The sequence below is a fragment of the Prionailurus bengalensis genome, chromosome E4 (assembly GCF_016509475.1).
Source record: "Prionailurus bengalensis isolate Pbe53 chromosome E4, Fcat_Pben_1.1_paternal_pri, whole genome shotgun sequence".
NCBI lineage: Eukaryota > Metazoa > Chordata > Mammalia > Carnivora > Felidae > Prionailurus > Prionailurus bengalensis.
In genome coordinates, this window is record NC_057360.1 from 59,123,953 (window position 1) to 59,143,696 (window position 19,744).

The 19,744-nt window shown below is 38.9% G+C and overlaps 1 protein-coding gene across 2 annotated transcripts in view; it reads right to left on the reverse strand.

Moving 5' to 3' along the window:
* Positions 1-19,744, reverse strand: part of AIDA (axin interactor, dorsalization associated) — a 38,598-nt gene that overhangs the window by 13,510 nt on the left and 5,344 nt on the right. For both annotated transcript variants that reach the window (XM_043567820.1, XM_043567819.1), the window contains exons 2-6: positions 17,156-17,225; positions 10,506-10,559; positions 9,806-9,860; positions 3,318-3,381; positions 2,984-3,090 (exon numbers count right to left, since the gene is read on the reverse strand). In XM_043567820.1, coding sequence (XP_043423755.1) covers positions 2,984-3,090; positions 3,318-3,381; positions 9,806-9,860; positions 10,506-10,559; positions 17,156-17,225 — 350 coding nt within the window. The remainder of the gene's footprint in view (positions 1-2,983; positions 3,091-3,317; positions 3,382-9,805; positions 9,861-10,505; positions 10,560-17,155; positions 17,226-19,744) is intronic.

The window sequence follows — 19,744 nt, forward strand, 5'->3', positions numbered from 1 at the left end:
CCAACTTTAAAGCCAATGGTAGAGTCTCCTTTTACGAAAGCCTATGTTTTTCCCAAGTGAATATTAAAATTGTTTCCACATTAAAGAGGTAAATTTCATTCTTTTAGTTTCAAAAATAAAGGCGTACATATATTTAAGCCCACATAAGAGATAAATCAACACATTCAACATAATAATTTTGAAAGAGCTAAGCCTATATTTGAGCTTCTCACTTAATTGGAAAATGTTTTTTAAAATCTTGAAAATGGTGCCTTGGGCTATTTTTGAATTCATATTGTTTTGGCTTATGATTTTAGTAGCTTTACTATTCAACATTGTCAATACATTTGCTGGACATAAATAACAGGTTGTCAATTTATAGCCTTTACTTAGATGAAATCTACCAAGCCCACCTTTAGAACAATTAAATCTCATTTTCGCTTAAGCCAGTTATTCAAAAGAAATAAATTTATTGTTTGCCTGTGAGGTTTTAAATTTTTGAAAAGAGAAAGCAGTGTCAGGAAAGTTAAGATTCTTAAGCTTTTTTTTTTCTTCAAGAAAGGTTGGCTGAAAGTCATTTTGATTTTAAATGGGAAAAAACTACTCTGAGTCAATATTGTACCACATACGAAACCTCATTCCTCATCAGCCTTACAGTGATAGTGGTTACATAACTGTGTGCATTTGTCAAAACTCATAAGGCTGTGCACTAAAAATGATGAGTTAGATATGTAAATGATACTTCAATAAATCTGACTTTAAAAAGCCACAAAAAACTTACAATTCAAGAAATTATATAAACACAAAAGCGACAAATAAAAAGTCACGATTCCTAGAACCCTCTTGCTACCAAGATGCGGACACTGCCTAGGCATCGCTGAAATGTTGGATTCCCTCAAAGTAACAAGGAAAAAACTTTTTTTCCTGCTTTACAATTAAATGTTAAATGCCACCTTCCTATTTCAGTGGTGATTTCAATAAATATAATCTTACAAATTACTTTTTAATGACATTCATATCACAAACTAAATTCAGTTAAGTAAACTAAACGTGCTCTTTCTTACTTTTAGGAAAAAGAAATTCAGGGAACAAAAGGTTTGGTAACCTTCCTGTGTCTCTAAAATGAGATATCACAATGCAATACCAGAATACAAAAATTTATTTAGCTTCGGTTTAACCTTACGGAGCAAACGGATTTAATTTATGGTGTTAGTTTCTTTTCAACTCAGCAACCCGAACCCCACAAAGACCTTAATCTGTACCATGGTTCGCATCATCTGCTAAGGATCCCGTTTGCCACAGAAGCGTAGTAAGTGAGCAAACAACTAAATGGGACTGAAATTCACAGCACTGGAAGCTACATCAATTACAACGTGTGGTTTGAAAAGAGAATAACGGTTATTCAGTCAGTAAAACAGCAAAATGATTTCTCTCACCCCCTTGAAATTTCCTACGTAAATGACAAAAGTAAGAAAAACACCCCATTCCTCATCAAGCAAAGCAAGCTGGAAATAATGCCCTGGGACCAAAGAAACATTCACAAGAACAGCCACCGTTACAGCGCCTGTGATTCCCCCAGTAACCCGGAGCATAGGTACCGCGACCGTCCACTGAAGGGTGGTGAAGGGAGAAGCGACAGTGGTCACCACATACTCAGCATAAGACACACACTGTGCTCCAAGCTTCAGACCTGGTACCGTGCTTAACCTTCACAGTAACCTTATAACTTAGGCACTACTATTATCCCATTTTACAAATGAAGAAATTGAAGTGCAGACTGCTTGAGGAAACAAGAGCCAAGTCCTTCAAGTAGTCCTTGTCAGAGCCTAGTGGAACTCCAGCCCACGTATCTGTTGGTTCAAGCCTATGCTGTTCCTACCCCAGAATGCCTCCCCCAGGGAGTTCCAAAAATACCGGAATATTACTATACTTTCATCACCAAGAGGGTTATCTGCATGACACACAGACGGTATTTAGATCTACCGTAAAGCTTCCAGAGTCTATTTTAAAATGCACGATAACCTTATAGCCTATTGCTATCATTCCGAAGTGGACCAGTTTACCACAAAGGAAAACTACGCACTGTGTAAGACCAGAAAAGAGTAAACCAGTGCTTGGGAGAAGCAAGAAACTAATCCAGGGTGCCTGCCTAGGTCACTTACACCAAGGGCAGATCCTCACTGAGATCTTCTGCAAATAAAGAAGGCTTGCCATACATTACCGGCTTTCCTAAATCAGGATGGGAAAAAGGGCATTTGCTCAGCACCCACTCCCCCTGGATCCAGTTTTCATGACTACTCGTGATTCATTAAAGAAGTGCTTATGATAGTGTACAGAAAACAGTTAACACAGCAGGCCTGAGACTCATTCTCAGAAAGGCCTCCTGGCAAGGGCACCCGTTGGCTAGAATCCGGGAACTTGGATGTGGGGCACATTCCCACCATTCCCCAGTATCCATAAACTGTGCCAACAATATGGCGTACGCTGAATATGCACCTTCCTTCTGGGAGTCTAGAATTCCGGCCAGAGCTAAGCAGAGGGTGTCTTTGTGATCAACCCCCATTACAGCTGTGGGCACGGAATCTCTAACTACTTCCCTCAGAGACAAGATTTCACATGGAGCACGAGGTACGTGACTCACTGGGAGAGGACTCTCAGAGGCCTGCACCTGGTTTCCTCCAGACTTCACCTTTCCCCTTTGCTGACTTTGTTCTGCTCTTTGCTCATTGCAGTAAATCATAGCTGTGAAGACACTATATGTTAAGTCCCGTGCGTCCTCCTAGCGAATCCCTGGACCTCAGGGTGGTCAGGTTATAGGCAGTGAGATACTTCCAGACTATACTTACAAAATGGCTACAGTCAACAACATGGCGGTGAAAATTCATTTTTAAGATTGGCATGAGCTCTGGGAAGGTTCTACTGCCCAGTACCAAGTACCCAAATAAGTTCTCAACACCCTCACACCGGATTCAGTTACGTCCAGTTTGAAATAAGGGATACTCACCGGGCACTCGAGCAGGAAAGGAGTCTGGGGACCCTGCTCCAGCACCGCCCTCTTCTTCTTCATCTTCAAATTCCAGATTCTCTTCTTCACCAGGTGCTAAAATTCTTCTACATGTAGAAGAGCAGATAAGATAGTGAGCTACCCAAAGAAATACACTAGAGAGGAAACACAGCCACTCATTTCACAGTTAAGACATTGATGCAAAAATGCTGACAAATATATTGCTGTATTGATATTAAAGATGGTAATGTTGGTATAAAAAGTTAGAAATATCTGAAAAATAAGTATAAGACAATAAAATGAAAAGACAAATAGTGGTGCTTATTTATTTTACCTTAAGGGGACAGGCTGAACGTCAAATGGAAATTCTTTATTATAGGTAAGAATATTCTTTAGGACTAGAATAAAAACAGAGAGGAGGATACATAAATTCTTCCATGGATCAAAACAAAAAGTTTTATTGGAAATGGCGGATTCTTAATCAATTTTACTATGCATGTTAATACTTAAAAAAAATTCCCAATCGTAGAATCATTCAGAACCACAATATACTTGTCCGTTGAAGGTCTCAGCAAAATGAAAATATGTAATACACGGCAGGTACCAGTACTTTGTCAGATCTCCAAGGAGAGTTAAGTTCCAGAGTCTCAGAGCCCTCATGGAAAATAAACTCCAAAACAGTTCTTTGTACAAGGTCCCAGTGAGAAATGGCACAGCCGAGAAAGAGAAGACCTCCCTCCCTGCAGTTCTTCGGTTAAAAGACCGGTATTAAAGATAACCAATTAGAGGTACACGAGCTCATTCTGGTCTTTGCCCTGATTAGATTTCCCCTCAACTCCATAAAACTGGCAAAACTGGATAAAACCGGTTATAATTTCCACACGTCACTTACAATAGTTTATGGCAGACATATATGTACTTACATACACAGACACATACACAAAGAAGGATTTATCCTCAAGAAGTCTCTCGGTAACATGGCGCCCACCACCTCTGTATTCTAATGTGGTCGATGATTACATTCTGGCAGGTAAACGTAAAGAGATTCTATGATTCTGCCTGCATTTGGGAAGGCACTAGAACTACGGGTACCTTACAGAAGCACTGTTAAGTGTGTGACTCAGTGCTTCGTAGCTGGTGCTATGGGTTTTCAGTAACTACCTGCACTTGTATGAAGGTGAAGTCATGGTGATAACTGAGCAATCCCAAACGTTCCTATGATTTCCTACTCAAGTTATTTGGCCTTGTTCTGGAATGCTGTAGTCTGCGGATACAATAGCCATGGCATAAATATCGTCATCCCAAAGTAGGAGACCCCAGGGCACAGACGGTGATCATCTGACTTACTCCAACAGCAGTCGGGGTGCTTACTGGACTTCTCTGTGCACTCCTACTGAGTCCTCCAGTGAGAGAGAGGCCTGCGGCTTGTGTCTACCTTCTCATTCATTCTTATTCCCTCTCTCCCTCTAGCTCTTACCCTCATCTTTCCTCTCTCTTTCTTCTCAACAAATGTGCACCAAGTGCCCACAATGTTCCGGTCACTGTTTTAGGTGCTAAAGGAATGGCAGTGATCAAGACAGAGGGTTCTTGCTCTCATCTATGGATCTGAGACTCTAGTCGGGAGAAGCAGACAGTAAATAAACCGACAAATTAACAAGACAGTGTTAGACTGCGATTAGCGTTAGAAAGGACAGTCAGGACGAGTGTGTAAGCGGAGTACAGGGTGGACTTTAGCTAAGGTGGACAGGGCAGGCCTCTCAAAACTAACTTGTTGGAAGACATGTGAGCCATAACCTGGAAAGAGGAACTGTCCATAAGTAGCCCCGGGGCAAGGGCTTTCTAAGTGTTAAGAAACAGGCTAGGGGGGCGTCTGGCTGGCTCAGTGGGTGCAGTGTGCAACTGTTGATATCGGGATTGTGAGTTCGATCCCCACGAGGGGTAGAGAGATTACTTAAAAATAAAATCTTAAAAAAAAAAACCCAACATGCTAGAGCAATCACAAAGGCTCTGAGGCAGGCCCTCGCTCGGCTTGTTCAAGGAAGAAAACAGGCTACATAACTGGAGTTTGGTAGGCCAGAGGGAAGAGGCACAAGATCTGAATCAGATCTTAGCCCTGTAATTATGTCAACTGTCACTGTGTCATTCACGGAACTACTCTGAATCTCAGTTTCCCCAATTCTAAAATGGGAACACTACTTCTGTCACAGACTGTTGAGAGAATTAGTACATATGAAATTGTATGGGAAATTTTAAGTCCCATAGAAGTATAAGCCCACATTATTATACAGCTATAATTATTCTATATATACAGAATATATAATTTTATATATATATATATAATAATTATATTATTCTCTCCACAGTATTTAATATTTCGGGTCTCACTGAAAAGCATGATTTTTAAAATTATAAAAACATCCTTTCTAAACTTGTGCATGATTGCTCATTGTGAATAAACTATTAATTTAACTCCAATATCACAGTATTGTGCTAAATACTAAGAATAGGGAAGTGGGTGACAAAAAAAGACCATGTATCATTCATATCAGAAATGAAAGCACTGAGGGGTGTCTGGGTGGCTCAGTCGGTTAAGTGTCTGACTCTTGATTTCGGCTCAGGTCATGATCTCATGGTTGTGGGACTGAGCCGTGCATCAGGTTCCATGGTTGGGTGTGGAGCCTACTTAAGATTCTCTCTCTCCCTCTCCTCTTCCCCTGCTCGCACGCACGTGCACTCGCTCTCTCCAAAAAAAAAAAATAAATAAATAAATAAATAAAATAAAGGAAATGAAAGCACTGAAATGATATTTTAATTATACAAAGGGGAAAAAGAATCCTTACCACATATGTAAAAAAATCAATAAAGAAGTCAAAAATGGTATCAGTTATTAAGAGTATCTCGTGTTTGTACTATAATACAAGCACTGAACAGTATTTCTTCTCTTAGGTATACCACTGCTTTGAAAACGAAATGTTCAATTAGATATTTAATTTGTATGAGTAATTTCAGAAGAAAAATAACCAATCTTTTCTCATTTTCTGTAATTGTAGGATAGGTTTCTATTTTCACCAACTATGGAATAACAGATTCTGATGTCTTTAGACTTTACACAGCATTTTTCTTCCACCAATACCAGTGCTGATATTTTAGGATATTTGGAGAAGAGAAGCAGTTTGTAACTTCCTGGAAGGTGTTCTTGTGAGCACAGAGTCCATCACAGCTGGCAGTTGACGGTGCACCCGTGCTGGTAAGCATCCGGCACCCCTAGCCCACTGTCACACAGTCTGGCCTGCCATCCTCCGCAAGGTCACACTCTGAAGATGACACACAGTTATCAAAACGTGTTCTGCTTGTGCCTAATTCGCTTCATTTTTCTGAGGGACAAAATGAACAGCACTACCTTCCCATCTGAAAAGTTATGTTTTAAATTACAGGATAAGATTCCCTGAAGACATTCAACCCTATTCCACTTAAAAATGTGCCAAGTCCGTATGATATGCAGAGCACTACAATGGACTCTGTGGGGAAAATACAAAGGTTATTCACAATCTCCTTGAGGGGAGAAATGAATTAAGTAAGAATCATACAGGGTGGACTACGATAACAGATATAAAAAATGCTCCTATGAAAGACAGAAGGTAGGGATGCCTGGGTGGCTCAGCTGGTGAAGTGTCTGACTCTCCGTTTCAGCTCAGGTCACGATCTCATGGTTTTGTGGGTTCAAGCCCCACGTCGGGCTCTGTGCTGACAGCGCGGAGCCTATGTGGGATACTCTTTGTCTCTGCCCCTTCCCCGCTCACACTGTGTCTCTCTCAAAATAAATATATAAACTTATTAAAAAAAAAAAAAGGACAGGAGGTAGAGCTTAATTAGGGAGAAAAATCTTTCAGAGAAAGGTGGGATTAATCTGGGGCCTCGAAGGATCAATCAATGGAAGGACTTTACAGGTGACGGAGGCAGGGGGATAGGTTTCAGTAAGAAGTAGTATATTACCAAGGACTAACAAAAGAAAATGAAACAAATAGTACTTTCAAGATCTTAGTTGTAGTACGAATTTCAGACTAGACTATCAAGAGATCTCTTTTAAAACTTTAAAGCAAAAATACATTAGCGGAATAAACTGAGTTCTATGTATTAATTTTTCTTTCCTTCTGGCCTTAGAAGATGCAGAAGCCTGCCTGACTCAATCCGAAGTATACTCAAATACCAAATTGTAGAAAATGTTGCATTCTGATCAAGTAACCAACTCATACCCAGTGCCTCGCTTTGATAAATGCAAAATTACAGAGCATATCCCGAGATATAACATATACATTTACATTCCTTGAAGACACAACAGCAAATTAAAATCACCCAAAAAGATAATTAAGTACCAAGAAGGTCCAAATGCACTATATAAATTCAAAGTATAGCAAAATAAATCCCAATAGTACTATCTTTGCTTCCCATCCTCACCCCTAATCTTAAAAAAATAAAAACAGACACAAAAGCAAGAAACAGAGGATTAATGCAGGGTTTAGTCCAATCTTCTACTAACACATGGGTCGCTTGAACTGGAAAACCATAATATTTAGGGTTGATGTCAATACTGCACCATTACAGATATTAACAACACAATATGGTGGAAGGAACACAGGCTCTGGGGTCACTTAGAAACCTGGTCAAAACCCAGTTCTGACATGTATAAACTGTGAAGTCATGGGCAAGTGTCAGCAAAATACAGCTGAGTGGAGTTGAGTGTTTGGTCCATAGCTGATACTCTAAAAAACGGTAACTATTAATACCAACAAAAGATCCTATAAGGCAATAGGAGAAATCTGTAAGATTCTGAAATTTTATTTGGAAACAAATTGAAAAACAAATAGAAACTAATGAAAAACAGTGACTAAATAGAAAGTCAAAATCCCAATAATTTTTGTCATGAAAAAAACTGAACATTATAATCTTCTTTAGAACCATTACATAACACAGACATCATAACTGCAGTTGTAATTTTTTATATGTTTATTTTGAGAGAGAGAGAGAGAGAGAGAGAGAGAGAGAGAGAACACACACAGAGGAGGGACAGAGAGGGAGAGAGTGGGAGACAGAGAATCTGAAGCAGGCTCCACACAGTCAGCAGAGAGGTCGATGCAGGGCTAAAACCCATGAACCATGAGATCATGACCTGAGCTCAAGTCAGACACTCAGCCGACTGAGCCACCCAGGCACCCCCATTGTCATCTTTTTATTTTAAAAAAAAATTTTTTTTTTCAACGTTTATTTATTTTTGGGACAGAGAGAGACAGAGCATGAACGGGGGAGGGACAGAGAGAGAGGGAGACACAGAATCGGAAACAGGCTCTAGGCTCTGAGCCATCAGCCCAGAGCCCGACGCGGGGCTCGAACTCCCGGACCGCGAGATCGTGACCTGGCTGAAGTCGGACGCTTAACTGACTGCGCCACCCAGGCGCCCCCATTGTCATCTTTTTAAAAAGCTATCGATGTGCTTTTCTTAAAATAATCTAATATATAACCATATGTGGTATGACTGCATTTATGCAAAATGTCCAGAACACGCAAATTCACAAAAGCAGAAAGTAGATTAATGGTTGCCTAGGACCAGGAATCGAGGAGCGGGGGAAGCAGATGTGTGCTAACGGGGATGGGGTTTCTTTCTGGGGCGATGGAAATGTTCTAAGGTGGACCGTGGTGATTCTCAATCATTGTGTCTTTGCCTACATTACAGACATTTGCTCTAAGTGAACATCCATTTGAACCAATAAGAAAACCTTATTTGGCACATCCCAACCACCAAAACATTTGAAGCAACTGTTTACTTCAAAAAAGCTTTCAAGAAGGGAAAGGAAAATGGGAACAAGGAAATACTTCGTAAAGCACAGCAAACAGCTGGACTGATTTCAGTGTAGTCTTCAAAGACAGGTAGTATAAATGGGCCTCAATGGCTGTAACTTTTTCCTCTCCAGGAAACTCTACTGTCAATGCTTACCAAAGTAGGTATAGTCTTATTGAAGTGGTTAAAACAAAACAAAGGCTAAAACATATGGATGAGGTACAACCTCGAATCAAACAATTTTTCATATTCTATAATGGTGAACAGAATAATAATTCCTATAATATTTAGGGGTAGTCCTCCATATAACCCCGAGTTAGATACAATCATTTTATAGATGTGAAAACTGAAGAGAGGTTAAGTAACTTGCCCTAGACATCAATATATTCTATACATACAACAGTCATATATCCAACAAACCAGTATACTTATTTTAATACCATTTGGCCATATGCTTTAGGTTCTTCTAAAAATGTTTTTTAAAAAGGACTTTGTAGTAACTAAGTGGGATGTATCAATGAGTAAATCTTTAAAAAAATTAGTTCTCTCCTTTTCTTTCTCTACTATAAAATCCATTTGAATTGAGGCAGTTAACATTTAAGGTAAAATGTTTAACAACTACGATCCCACTAATAACTTATTTTAAATTTAAGCATTTCTATAACATTTTAGGACGTATAAAAGCACAAAAAAGTCACACATGACTAGATACTAACAAAAATGAATAAGCATCTATGCCAAATAATCCTTATTTTTTATTTCTAGGACAGAGAGAGAGAGAGAGAGAGAGAGAATATCTTAAGCAGACTTCACACCGAATGTGCAGCTCCATCCCACGACCCTGGGATCACAACCTGAGCCAAAATCAAGAGTCAGATGCTCAACTGACTGAGCCACCCAGATGCCCTTATGCTAAATAATCTTTGTATCTCTAAGAGATTAAATATCTTTCTAAAGGAGTACCACCAAAAAAATAAAGTAAAACTTACTTGGTTCTAGCTTCTTCAGGTCCTCCAGTTTAAATTCTTCTTGAGACTGTGTGGACTGAATTTAAAACACACATATTACATCTTTTTATTACAAAAGTTTCACTACACCCTATGTTTTTTAAGTGGCAAGAACTAAATATTCAAAAAGCAGTCAAAATAAATGAATCCATTTCTTGCTTTCAAAGTAGAAAATGAAAAGTTCCAAACGGGTTTTTTATTGGGTTTTATATTTTGGAACATTCAGGGTAAAAATTGCAAAAAGTGGAAGTTATATCTTTTCTCTGTAACTTATTAAATATGAACTAAATCTTTTTTTTTTTTTAATTTTTTTTTCAACGTTTATTTTTTTTTTATTTTTGGGATGGAGAGAGACAGAGCATGAACGGGGGAGGGGCAGAGAGAGAGGGAGACACAGAATCGGAAACAGGCTCCAGGCTCCGAGCCATCAGCCCAGAGCCCGACGCGGGGCTCGAACTCCCGGACCGCGAGATCGTGACCTGGCTGAAGTCGGACGCTTAACCGACTGCACCACCCAGGCGCCCCTGAACTAAATCTTTGAATAGGACTTTAACCCATGAATTCCTATTGCTATAAATCTCTTCTGACACAATACCGCTTTTAGCATTAACCCCTATGTTTATTAGAACAGTTCAGAATAATTTTCTCTTACATTAGAAAGAAAAAAAAAAACGCTGTTTACCTGTAAAGCTGCACTTCGTAATTCCAAGCATGTTGCAATTTTGCCTATGGTTTTCTGTAGGAGAAAGAAAAAGCTATAAATACCAAATACGCTGTAACTGTTAGTTGTCAAAATCATGGAGTTAATTTTTGTTCGTAAACGATCTATAATTTTTTTAAAGTTAAATTCTATTTCTTTTTGGTGTCTTGCAGATTTTAGAGAAGAGAAACAAGAGGCAAAGGGCTAGGACAAGAGAGAGAAGGGGAATATATATTCTCTCCACACCTAATTGTACTCTGACCAATTTAAAATCCAATTGGCTTTGTTGAAAGCTTTAAGATTTATTTAAAGGGCAATGAAAAGAATTCCAACGTCTTCCCTCCCCAGCTTTTCCTTCCTTCTTCTCTATTAAGCCTGGAAGTCCTGAAAAGATTTAAAACTAGAAATACCTGAAAATTAGCAAAATGGGATCATTTAATTTTGACTTAGGTCCAATCTTGACTTGTCTAATTAAATATATAGATAATACCAAGCAAAATCAATAGTTGTGATATGTGGTGGCTAATTTTGCATTCAGGTCTGTTTTAGATGAGCTATAAGACAGACGTAAATGATAGGGTACAGCCCTTGCTTTTCGTAAGCTCAAATTCTATTATGTGAAAGGAGATACTACAAAATCACTGTAATATTAAGAAAAAACACTTAACTCTTATACGCACAGCAAAGTAAGCCATTACGTATGTGCTGAAGAAACAGTGCAAGAACCTGTGTTAGAAATCAAACCCTAGTGACTTGGGAAGGTTTTGAAAACTGACGAGTTGAGAAAACTGTCACAATTCAGTTGTCCAAAGTCTCAAACTGAAAGCAGAGGGATACAGGTTTGAAAATGTGTGTGTCCTAGGGTGGTCATTCAGAAGGACCTTCAATTGCACAGAAGTATGATCAGATTTTTAAACAGCCTTTTAAGAAGACTGTTGTGAGAACAGTCCCCATAGGCTAGGGTAGAAAAGGGAAAAGACCAAAGGTAAGAGCAGTCGGGTTACCTCAGCTGTCCAGGCAAACGGTAATCAGAACAAGAACGTGAATGACGAGGGTGGAAATGCCAATGAGGAAACCCACAGAAGAAACACCTACAAGAGTAGACGGCTGAAGTACGCCCATCAACATTTTTAAGTCCTTGCAAAAAAAGGCATTTCTTCTGTTTTTATTAGAAATAAACCCAGACCATGAAAGTTAAGTATTTACATACAACATGTGCACTGCCTTCAGAACGAAACACTGCTTGGAAAAAAATGATGTATCTTCTACATGTACTGATCGCTTGCAAAAGTTTAGCAAATTGGTTTTTGTGGTTTTCTCTTTGGCCACTTTCTTTATAAGATAAATGAGGAGCAAAAAGGCCCCTGGCACTTAGGCGAGTGGGCACCACGCAATCATCTTACCAACAATAAACAGCTGGTACACAGACTCGACCCGCTACTGAGTGAGACAGGACCCCTGGCCAAGGAACAAAACGCTATTTAACTGTCTCCATGATCTTTAAAACTTCCTTTTAATCCCACTATCTCAGTTTAGAAAATACCCAATTTTATTCTGAAATTTTACATTCAAAGTAAATACAGTAACTGCAAAAGGACTCGAGGTAACTCATAGATTTATCCGTTCTCTCAAATAGCTATTGCATATGAAACAGCAAGAGTCTTTTCTACATAAAATATAACATCCCCAAATAAGGGTTCAAATATACCATTCAACTCTGACAAAACTAGCAGGTGACTTAAAATGTGCGTGGGTGTGTGTAGTTAGATAGTAATGGCTAACGGCTATTAAATACTCAGGCTCTCCTAAGTGAGGTGCAAGCATTAATTCATGTAATCTTACTCTAACCCCGAGTTAAGACACAATCCTTCTGTAGACATGAAGACCGAAGAGAGGTTCAGTAACTTGCCCTAGACATCAAAGTATTCTATACGTACAACAGTCATATACCCAACAAAGCAATGTACTTATTTTCATACCATTTGGCCATATGCTTTAGGTTCTTTAAAAAATGCTTTTTTTTTTTTTCAACGTTTATTTATTTTTGGGACAGAGAGAGACAGAGCATGAATGGGGGAGGGGCAGAGAGAGAGGGAGACACAGAATTGGAAACAGGCTCCAGGCTCTGAGCCATCAGCCCAGAGCCCGACGCGGGGCTCGAACTCACGGACCGCGAGATCGTGACCTGGCTGAAGTCGGACTCTTAACTGACTGCGCCACCCAGGCGCCCCTAAAAAATGCTTTTTAAAAAGGGTTCTGTTGTGAGATGTATCAATGAGCACGTCTTTAAAAATAGTAGCTAAGTCCCCTTCTTTCTCTACTACAAAATCCATTTGAATCGAAGCGGTTAACGTTTCAGGTAAAATGCTCTTTAACAACTACAATCCCACTAATAACCGATTTTAAATTTAAGCATTTCTTCAAGTTAAGCAGAACCGGCCGCTCTGTACACAGAACCTACTGAACTGTGGCAAAATACCAATGAGCATTATTCATAACTACTTTAAGGGACCACACCCAACATCAGTATTAAAAAGGGAGCGAAACACTATCATTTTCAGCTGCAGCAATGACTTTTAAAACGTGTAGCATTTACTCATGTCAAAATCAAGTTCTCGCTACTGTAACTGTTCCACCTTTCTTAGAAACAAACCGTTAGGAAGAATGATTAAGTGGCACAAGGTCGCTTGTGTCCAAGCAGAAGCACTGTCAACTCAAGTACGTTAAGACTAAGCCCTGAAGGTAAATGAAGACTAATTTTAGAAAGATTTAAATTATTAGCACCTCATTCAAATGAACTGCTCATGCCTAATACGGTATAGCCATGGAAAATGTTCTCATTTTCAGAATATTGGCTATTTTATTTTGTCATTGGTAGGGAAATTAATAACTCTAAAAGAGCAGTTAAGGAAAAGACGGACTAAAAACAAAGAGCTACATTTTAATTTTGCTAAAACGTAATTTATATAAGGACAAAAAGTTTACAAAATACACATAAAGTAACACAGTCTCACTCCAGACGTACTTTTTTTTATTTAAACAGCCGTCATCTACTCTCTGGCTGCGGGGGGCGGGGGGGGCGGGAATAGGGGAAAGCAGGAAAGTCAGTGGAAAGGGGGAACCTATAAAACAAGCGTATAGTGCTGGAATTCTCATTACTACCAAATTTGATTCAAAACAGGGAAAAACTTTCTAAGCATCATGAGACAGGATGTTCTATTCTGTCCAGAAACTTACATGAGAAAACCTACTACACCAAAGTAGGGAATCTAATGGAATGAAAGCTCTTGGCAGCTATTTTTTGGCTACTAAACTCAGTGTTATAATGACAAAACTATTGAGAATTGAAATGAAAGCTAAGTCAACTAATCACGAGGGAGGATCAAATGAGAATCATAAACCTTATTTTCTACCAGAAATCTATGAGAATATAATAGCAAATCCATAGGAAGATATTTTTTAAATCACCAATGAATAAAGTTTAGAGAGATCAGTAGTTCTGCTTTAGAGTTTAGATTTAAAATAAATATTGTGGGGGCGCCTGCCTGGGTGGCTCAGTTAAACGTCTGACATAGGCTCAGGTCACGATCTCACGGTTCGTGAGTTTGAGCCCCGCATCGGGCTCTGTGCTGACAGCTCGGAGCCTGCTTCGGATTCTGTGTCCCCTTCTCTCTCTGCCCCTCCTGCACTCGTCTTCTCTCTCTCTCTCTCTCTCTCTCTCTCTCTCTCAAAATGAATAAACTTAGAAGAAATAAGTATCGTGAAGATATTTTTCTCAAAAATTAGGATTTCTCTCTGATCTTACTTATATACGAATAAATATCAATAACCTAAGATCCAACAAAGCATTTATTCATCAAATATTTTTCAAAGCTTATTGTGAGACAGTAAAAAGCTTCATAAAGAAATATTGCTTTTTAAAAAAAATCTTTCAAAGTCCCACAAACTACTGAATGGTTAGTATAATTCTAAGATTTGATTCTAAGCATAAAAGATATAATTCCAAATAGAAAATACAAAGAACAATTTTGCTCAGAGTAACTGAGGTATATATTCTGCATTTTTCTCTTTTGAGGCAAACACAATTGAGTTTCTTCTCCTTTGGCTTAAGTGCCAGGTCTGACATTCAATTATTTTTGCAGACCTAACGGTTGGTTTCAAAATCTCCCATATTGTGTTCTTCGGAACACTAGACCCAATTAAGTGTTCTATAAAGGGAGGAGGGGGCCTTGGAAAAGCAAACACATTTAAGAAACACTCCACTACCCAAAGCCTTTAAAAATTCAACATACACATTAGCATATGAAAAGCCTTGACAAGTCACAAACTCTCTGTTCAAATAACATCTATTAATTTTTTAGAGCCAGTGTTCCCCAGATCACGTCTGGAAAATCTTGGTTTCCTAGTCATTAACTTGGAGCTTCTAACTTTTTTCTTTTGTGACATTCAAAAATAAGACGACGTATATGTCACTATGAGTTTTTTTTGGTTGGCTGTGAGTGTTTCGCCTGTATTTTTAAAGAAAATTAAATTTGTAAATGCATACGACTTGCCTTATGTTCCTAATGTAGTACAGAGTGACTTGGGGGGTCCTTCTCCAAGCCCAAGGAACAGGCAGGCAGGAACAAGCTCTCTCTGGAGTCACAACTGGCAGCCACAAATGCCTCCTAGGCAGGTATTATAAATAACAAATACCTCAGAAATCAGGCCTCCAGAAAAGGAGGAGGTACAGAAAACTTCAAAGGCAGAAGGCATTAGAAGATTTAGGGATATCTTTTAAGATCATTTAGGGTTATCTAATCCCTCATTTCATACTTAAGGAAGTTAAGGCCCAGGGACAGGGCTGGGATTCAAGACCAAAGCCTTCCAACTCAAGGCCTCAGGCTTGTCCTCAAGGTCATGCTGCCTCCCAGGCCTCATGGAGCAGAAGATCTGTGGGTCTGTGTAAACTGAAAAAAGACAGCATTGGTGGCTACTAAGGAACAGCTATAAATTAAAGAATAAAGAGCATAATCACACATCAACTTCAGCCTTGAAGAAAATTAAGAAAAAGTTTGTTTTTCATTAGTCTAATTATTGTTGTGTAACAAAGCTCACTTCTTGATGGCATTTGAAAACATTTTTGCTTTTAGGTCAACTCACTTTACATTTGAGGTCACGTTGCTCATAGGTCCTAAATCTGAGCAACAGATGTTGGAGATAAAGCATGTAAGTAACTCAAGGCAAACAGGTGATTACAGTGTAGGAATCATTCAACTTCCAAAAATTTCCCTCAGCTTTCATTTGTTTCCCTATTCATAACACACTTGGTCAGCTGTTAATTCACACACTCAGACATTGGAGATTGTGTTTCAAAGTTAAGGTGTTTTGCCTCTCAATTTTGTCATGCCAGCCAATCACTTCCTAATCATTCCCAGAGTTCACAAATCTTACAGAGGTGGTAAAGCCTATGAATAGTGTTTGTTCCTTTCCTCAAGCAAACCCATCGTTTCCGCCCTGGTGATTATTTTGCTGGGCTCAAATCTTAAATTTCCTACATCTACTGTGTACATTAACAACCGTAAAGGAATAAAGAAAAAACACATCTGTATATTGTAGTATTGTGTTTTCTTTTTTAGATAAATAGAAAGAGTACATTAGATAATGTAGCTCCTAAATATTTTAAAAATGCAAATATACAAACTTGTGCAAGAAACATAGCTAACCCTCATCTTTTGGGTTTTTCCCCATCCAAACTCCTACAAACAAGAGTCAAAAGAATACAGGCAAAAGAACGAAGATAAATTTGTTCAGGCTTACTTAAAACACGTGGAAAAAACCACTCCCACCCCCTTGTACTAAAAAAAAAAAAAAAAAAAAAAAAAGATTAATAGAAACAAATTAAGTCACTATAGTTTTTACAACATCTTAAGATAGGAGGGAAAATCTGACGCAGTAATTTTTTTCATTATCTATGAGATTAAAATTTGACTTTAACACTAGACACTGAGCCAGGAAAAAATGGGAATTGTTTCTTCCCTTTCTTCTCACTCTTTTAAAGCAAAGTTTCTTAAAGTATCCTGTTTTGTTTTGTTTTTTTAATCTCTAACAATCCAGGGAATCAATTTGACACATTAAAATTTTAATTCAAGGAGAAAGAGCACCATTGAAACATTTTGTAACCATATGCAGTTACTTGGCTCATGTATTTTTATGCCAAATTCTTGACTTGAACTAATTTTTTTCAGTGGTGGCTTCTGGGGGAGGCTTGTTTTTTGGATATGTTTGTTTTGAGAGGAGGGAAGAGGGAGTTAAGAAAATTCAGAGTTAATTAAGTATTGAAGTTGGATGTAATTACTCACAATCAAAATTGAGTCTCTGGAATCTACCCCCCTGCAACCGGAGTGTAGCGGGTCTCCACTAAAGCTAAAGTCTAAATGGCTAAGTGGAGAAATTCATCAAGTGAGAAAGCCACAGAGTAGTAAATCAAGTGTTATCTCTCAGTGATCCCTTCACGTTCCCCAAAGCATAATCAGTGTCATTCTTTGTACTTAAGTGTAAGAGTTTCTCTTGTTTGTTTTTGCTTAATAGATTTGAAAGACAGAATCCTTCCCATTTGGAATCTGATACATGTAGAGATTATTTTACAGTACCTTTTGTTCTTCTGTGAATTCAGAATTATTGTGTTGAGCTTGGGCCTCTTTTTGTAGATGTCTTGCTAATCTGTAAGAAGAAAAATAAATATTCTTTAGAAGTGAAGGAAAGCAAACAATCTCAAGTGTAACAAGGTGAAATAATTTAAATCTTTTAAAAAACAGACAATGGGGGGGGGGGCATCTGGGTGGTTCAGTTGGTTAAGCGTCCAACTTCAGCTAAGGTCATGATCTTGTGGTTCATGAGTTTGAACCCTGTGTCGGACTCTATGCTGACAGCCCAGAGCGTGGAGCCTGCTTCAGATTCTGTGTCTTCCTCTCTCTCTGCCCCTCCCCCACTCACACTATATGTGTGTGTGTGTCCGTCTGTCTCAAAAACAAATAAACATTAAAACTAAATTTAAAAAAATAAAAAATAAAAACAGACAATGGGGGCGCTTGGGTAGCTCAGTCAGTTAAGCATCTGACTTCTGCTCAGGTCCTGACCTCGTGGTTTGTTGAGTTCAAGCCTGCTCTCTGCTCTCAGCACAGAGCCAGCTTCAGATCCTCTATCTGCCCCCCTGTCTCTCTGCATCTTCCCCGCCCTTGCCCTGTCTCTCTCAAAATAAATATACTTACAAATATTTTTTAAAAACAATGAAGTAGTGCTGAGATTAGTCAAACAGCCATGACAAAATGATAGCAGCCTATGAAATACTTTTCAAAACATTTTTCACGAAAAAGAAAATCCTCCACCAATCAGACATGAAAATCACTGTTTGCCCAATTATTGTTCTTAAAAATAGCAGCTGAGCCAAGGATGGATGTGTGTTACTAGGTCCAAATTCACCAGTAAGGACCCCAAGCTCTTTCTGAGACCACAAAAGCTAAATGACTGATTCTTACAGCCACACAATAAAAAGACAAATAGCTCAATTTAAAAATGGGAAAAGGATTTGGACATTTTCCCAAAAAAGATATAAAACTGGTCAATAAGCCAATAAATATCGTATCATTAGTCATTAGGGAAATACAAATCAAAAGCACAATACGATACCACCTCACACCCACTAGGATGGGTATAGTTTCTAAAAAGAGAAAAAAAAATAACGCTCTTGGCAAGGACATGGAAATTTTGGAACCTTCATGCAGTGCTGGTAGGAATGTAAAATGATGCAGTCACTGTGGAAAACAGTTTGGCAGTCCCTCAAAAGTTAAACATAGAGTTACCATACATAACCCAGCAATTTCAAAATTCTAGGTATAGTCCAAGAACTGAAAACATGCTCCCACAAAAAGACCTGTACATGAATGTTCGCAGCAACAACATTATGCACGACAGCCCAAACTGGAAATACCCAAGGTGTCCACCAACTGCAGAATGGGTAAACAAAATGTGGTGCATCCTTTCAATGAAATAGGATTTGATCACAAAGAGGAACGAAGACTGCTGCTACAAGCTACAGCATGAACCTCAAAAACATCATGTGAAATGAAAGATGCCAGATACAAAAAAATCACCTGATCATTTACACCAAATGTCCAGAATGGATAAATCCATAGAGACAGAAAGCAGATTTGTGGTTGACAGGGGCTGGGTAAGGAGGGAATTGGGAGTGACTGACATCAGATATGGGGTTTGAAATATTCTGAAATGAGATTGTGGTGATGGTTGCAGAACACTGTGAATACACTAGAACCACCAAATTGTACAACTTTACAGTGGGAAATTTTTTTTTTTTAATTTTAAAAATGTTTTATTTATCTTTGAGACAGAGACACAGCATGAGCAGGGGAGGGGCAGAGAGAGAGGGAGACACAGAATCCGAAGCAGGCTCTAGGCTATGAGCTGTCAGCGGGGCTCAAACTCATGGACTGAGATCATGACCTGAGCCGAAGTCGGACACTTAACTGACTGAGCCACCCAGGTGCCCCATTTCTTAATTTTTTTTAATGCTTATTTATTTTGAGAGACAGACAGAGCGTGAGTAGGGGAGGGGCAGAGAGAGAGGGAGACACAGAATCTGAAGCAGGCTCCGGGCTCTGAGATGTCAGCACAGAGCCCAACGCGGGGCTCGAACGCACGAACCGCGAGATCATGACCTGAGCCAAAGTTGAACGCTGAACCGACTGAGCTACCCAGGTGCCCCTACAATGGGAAATTTTATGTTATGTGATATTTATCTCAATTTTTAAAAATCTGTGGGGGGGAAATGACCATCGAAAGGATTCTTTGGTGAAACATTCTGTCACCGGCAAAAGAAATTAAAACCATAATTCTCAAGCATACTATACTGTTCTGGGTGGGGGGGTGGAAGCAGGAATGCAAAGGGTAGCAAGTGTTTGATTTCCTACCAAACCAACTGCAAAACACAGTTCAATGAATTTCAAAAAAAAGTCTTAGATGAGAGTTTTATTCTATGCAATCACACATGTCCTTAAAGACCAGGTGTAAAGTCCATTGTATTTGATGGCCTCTCTCCAATCAACGAAAGGTATGCATCTTCCTTATTATAATGTATGAAACTCCTACACAAAATTATTGACATTTGCCAAGAATCACTCCACTATTTTACTTAATCAAACTGTTTCCATCCATTTATTTATTTT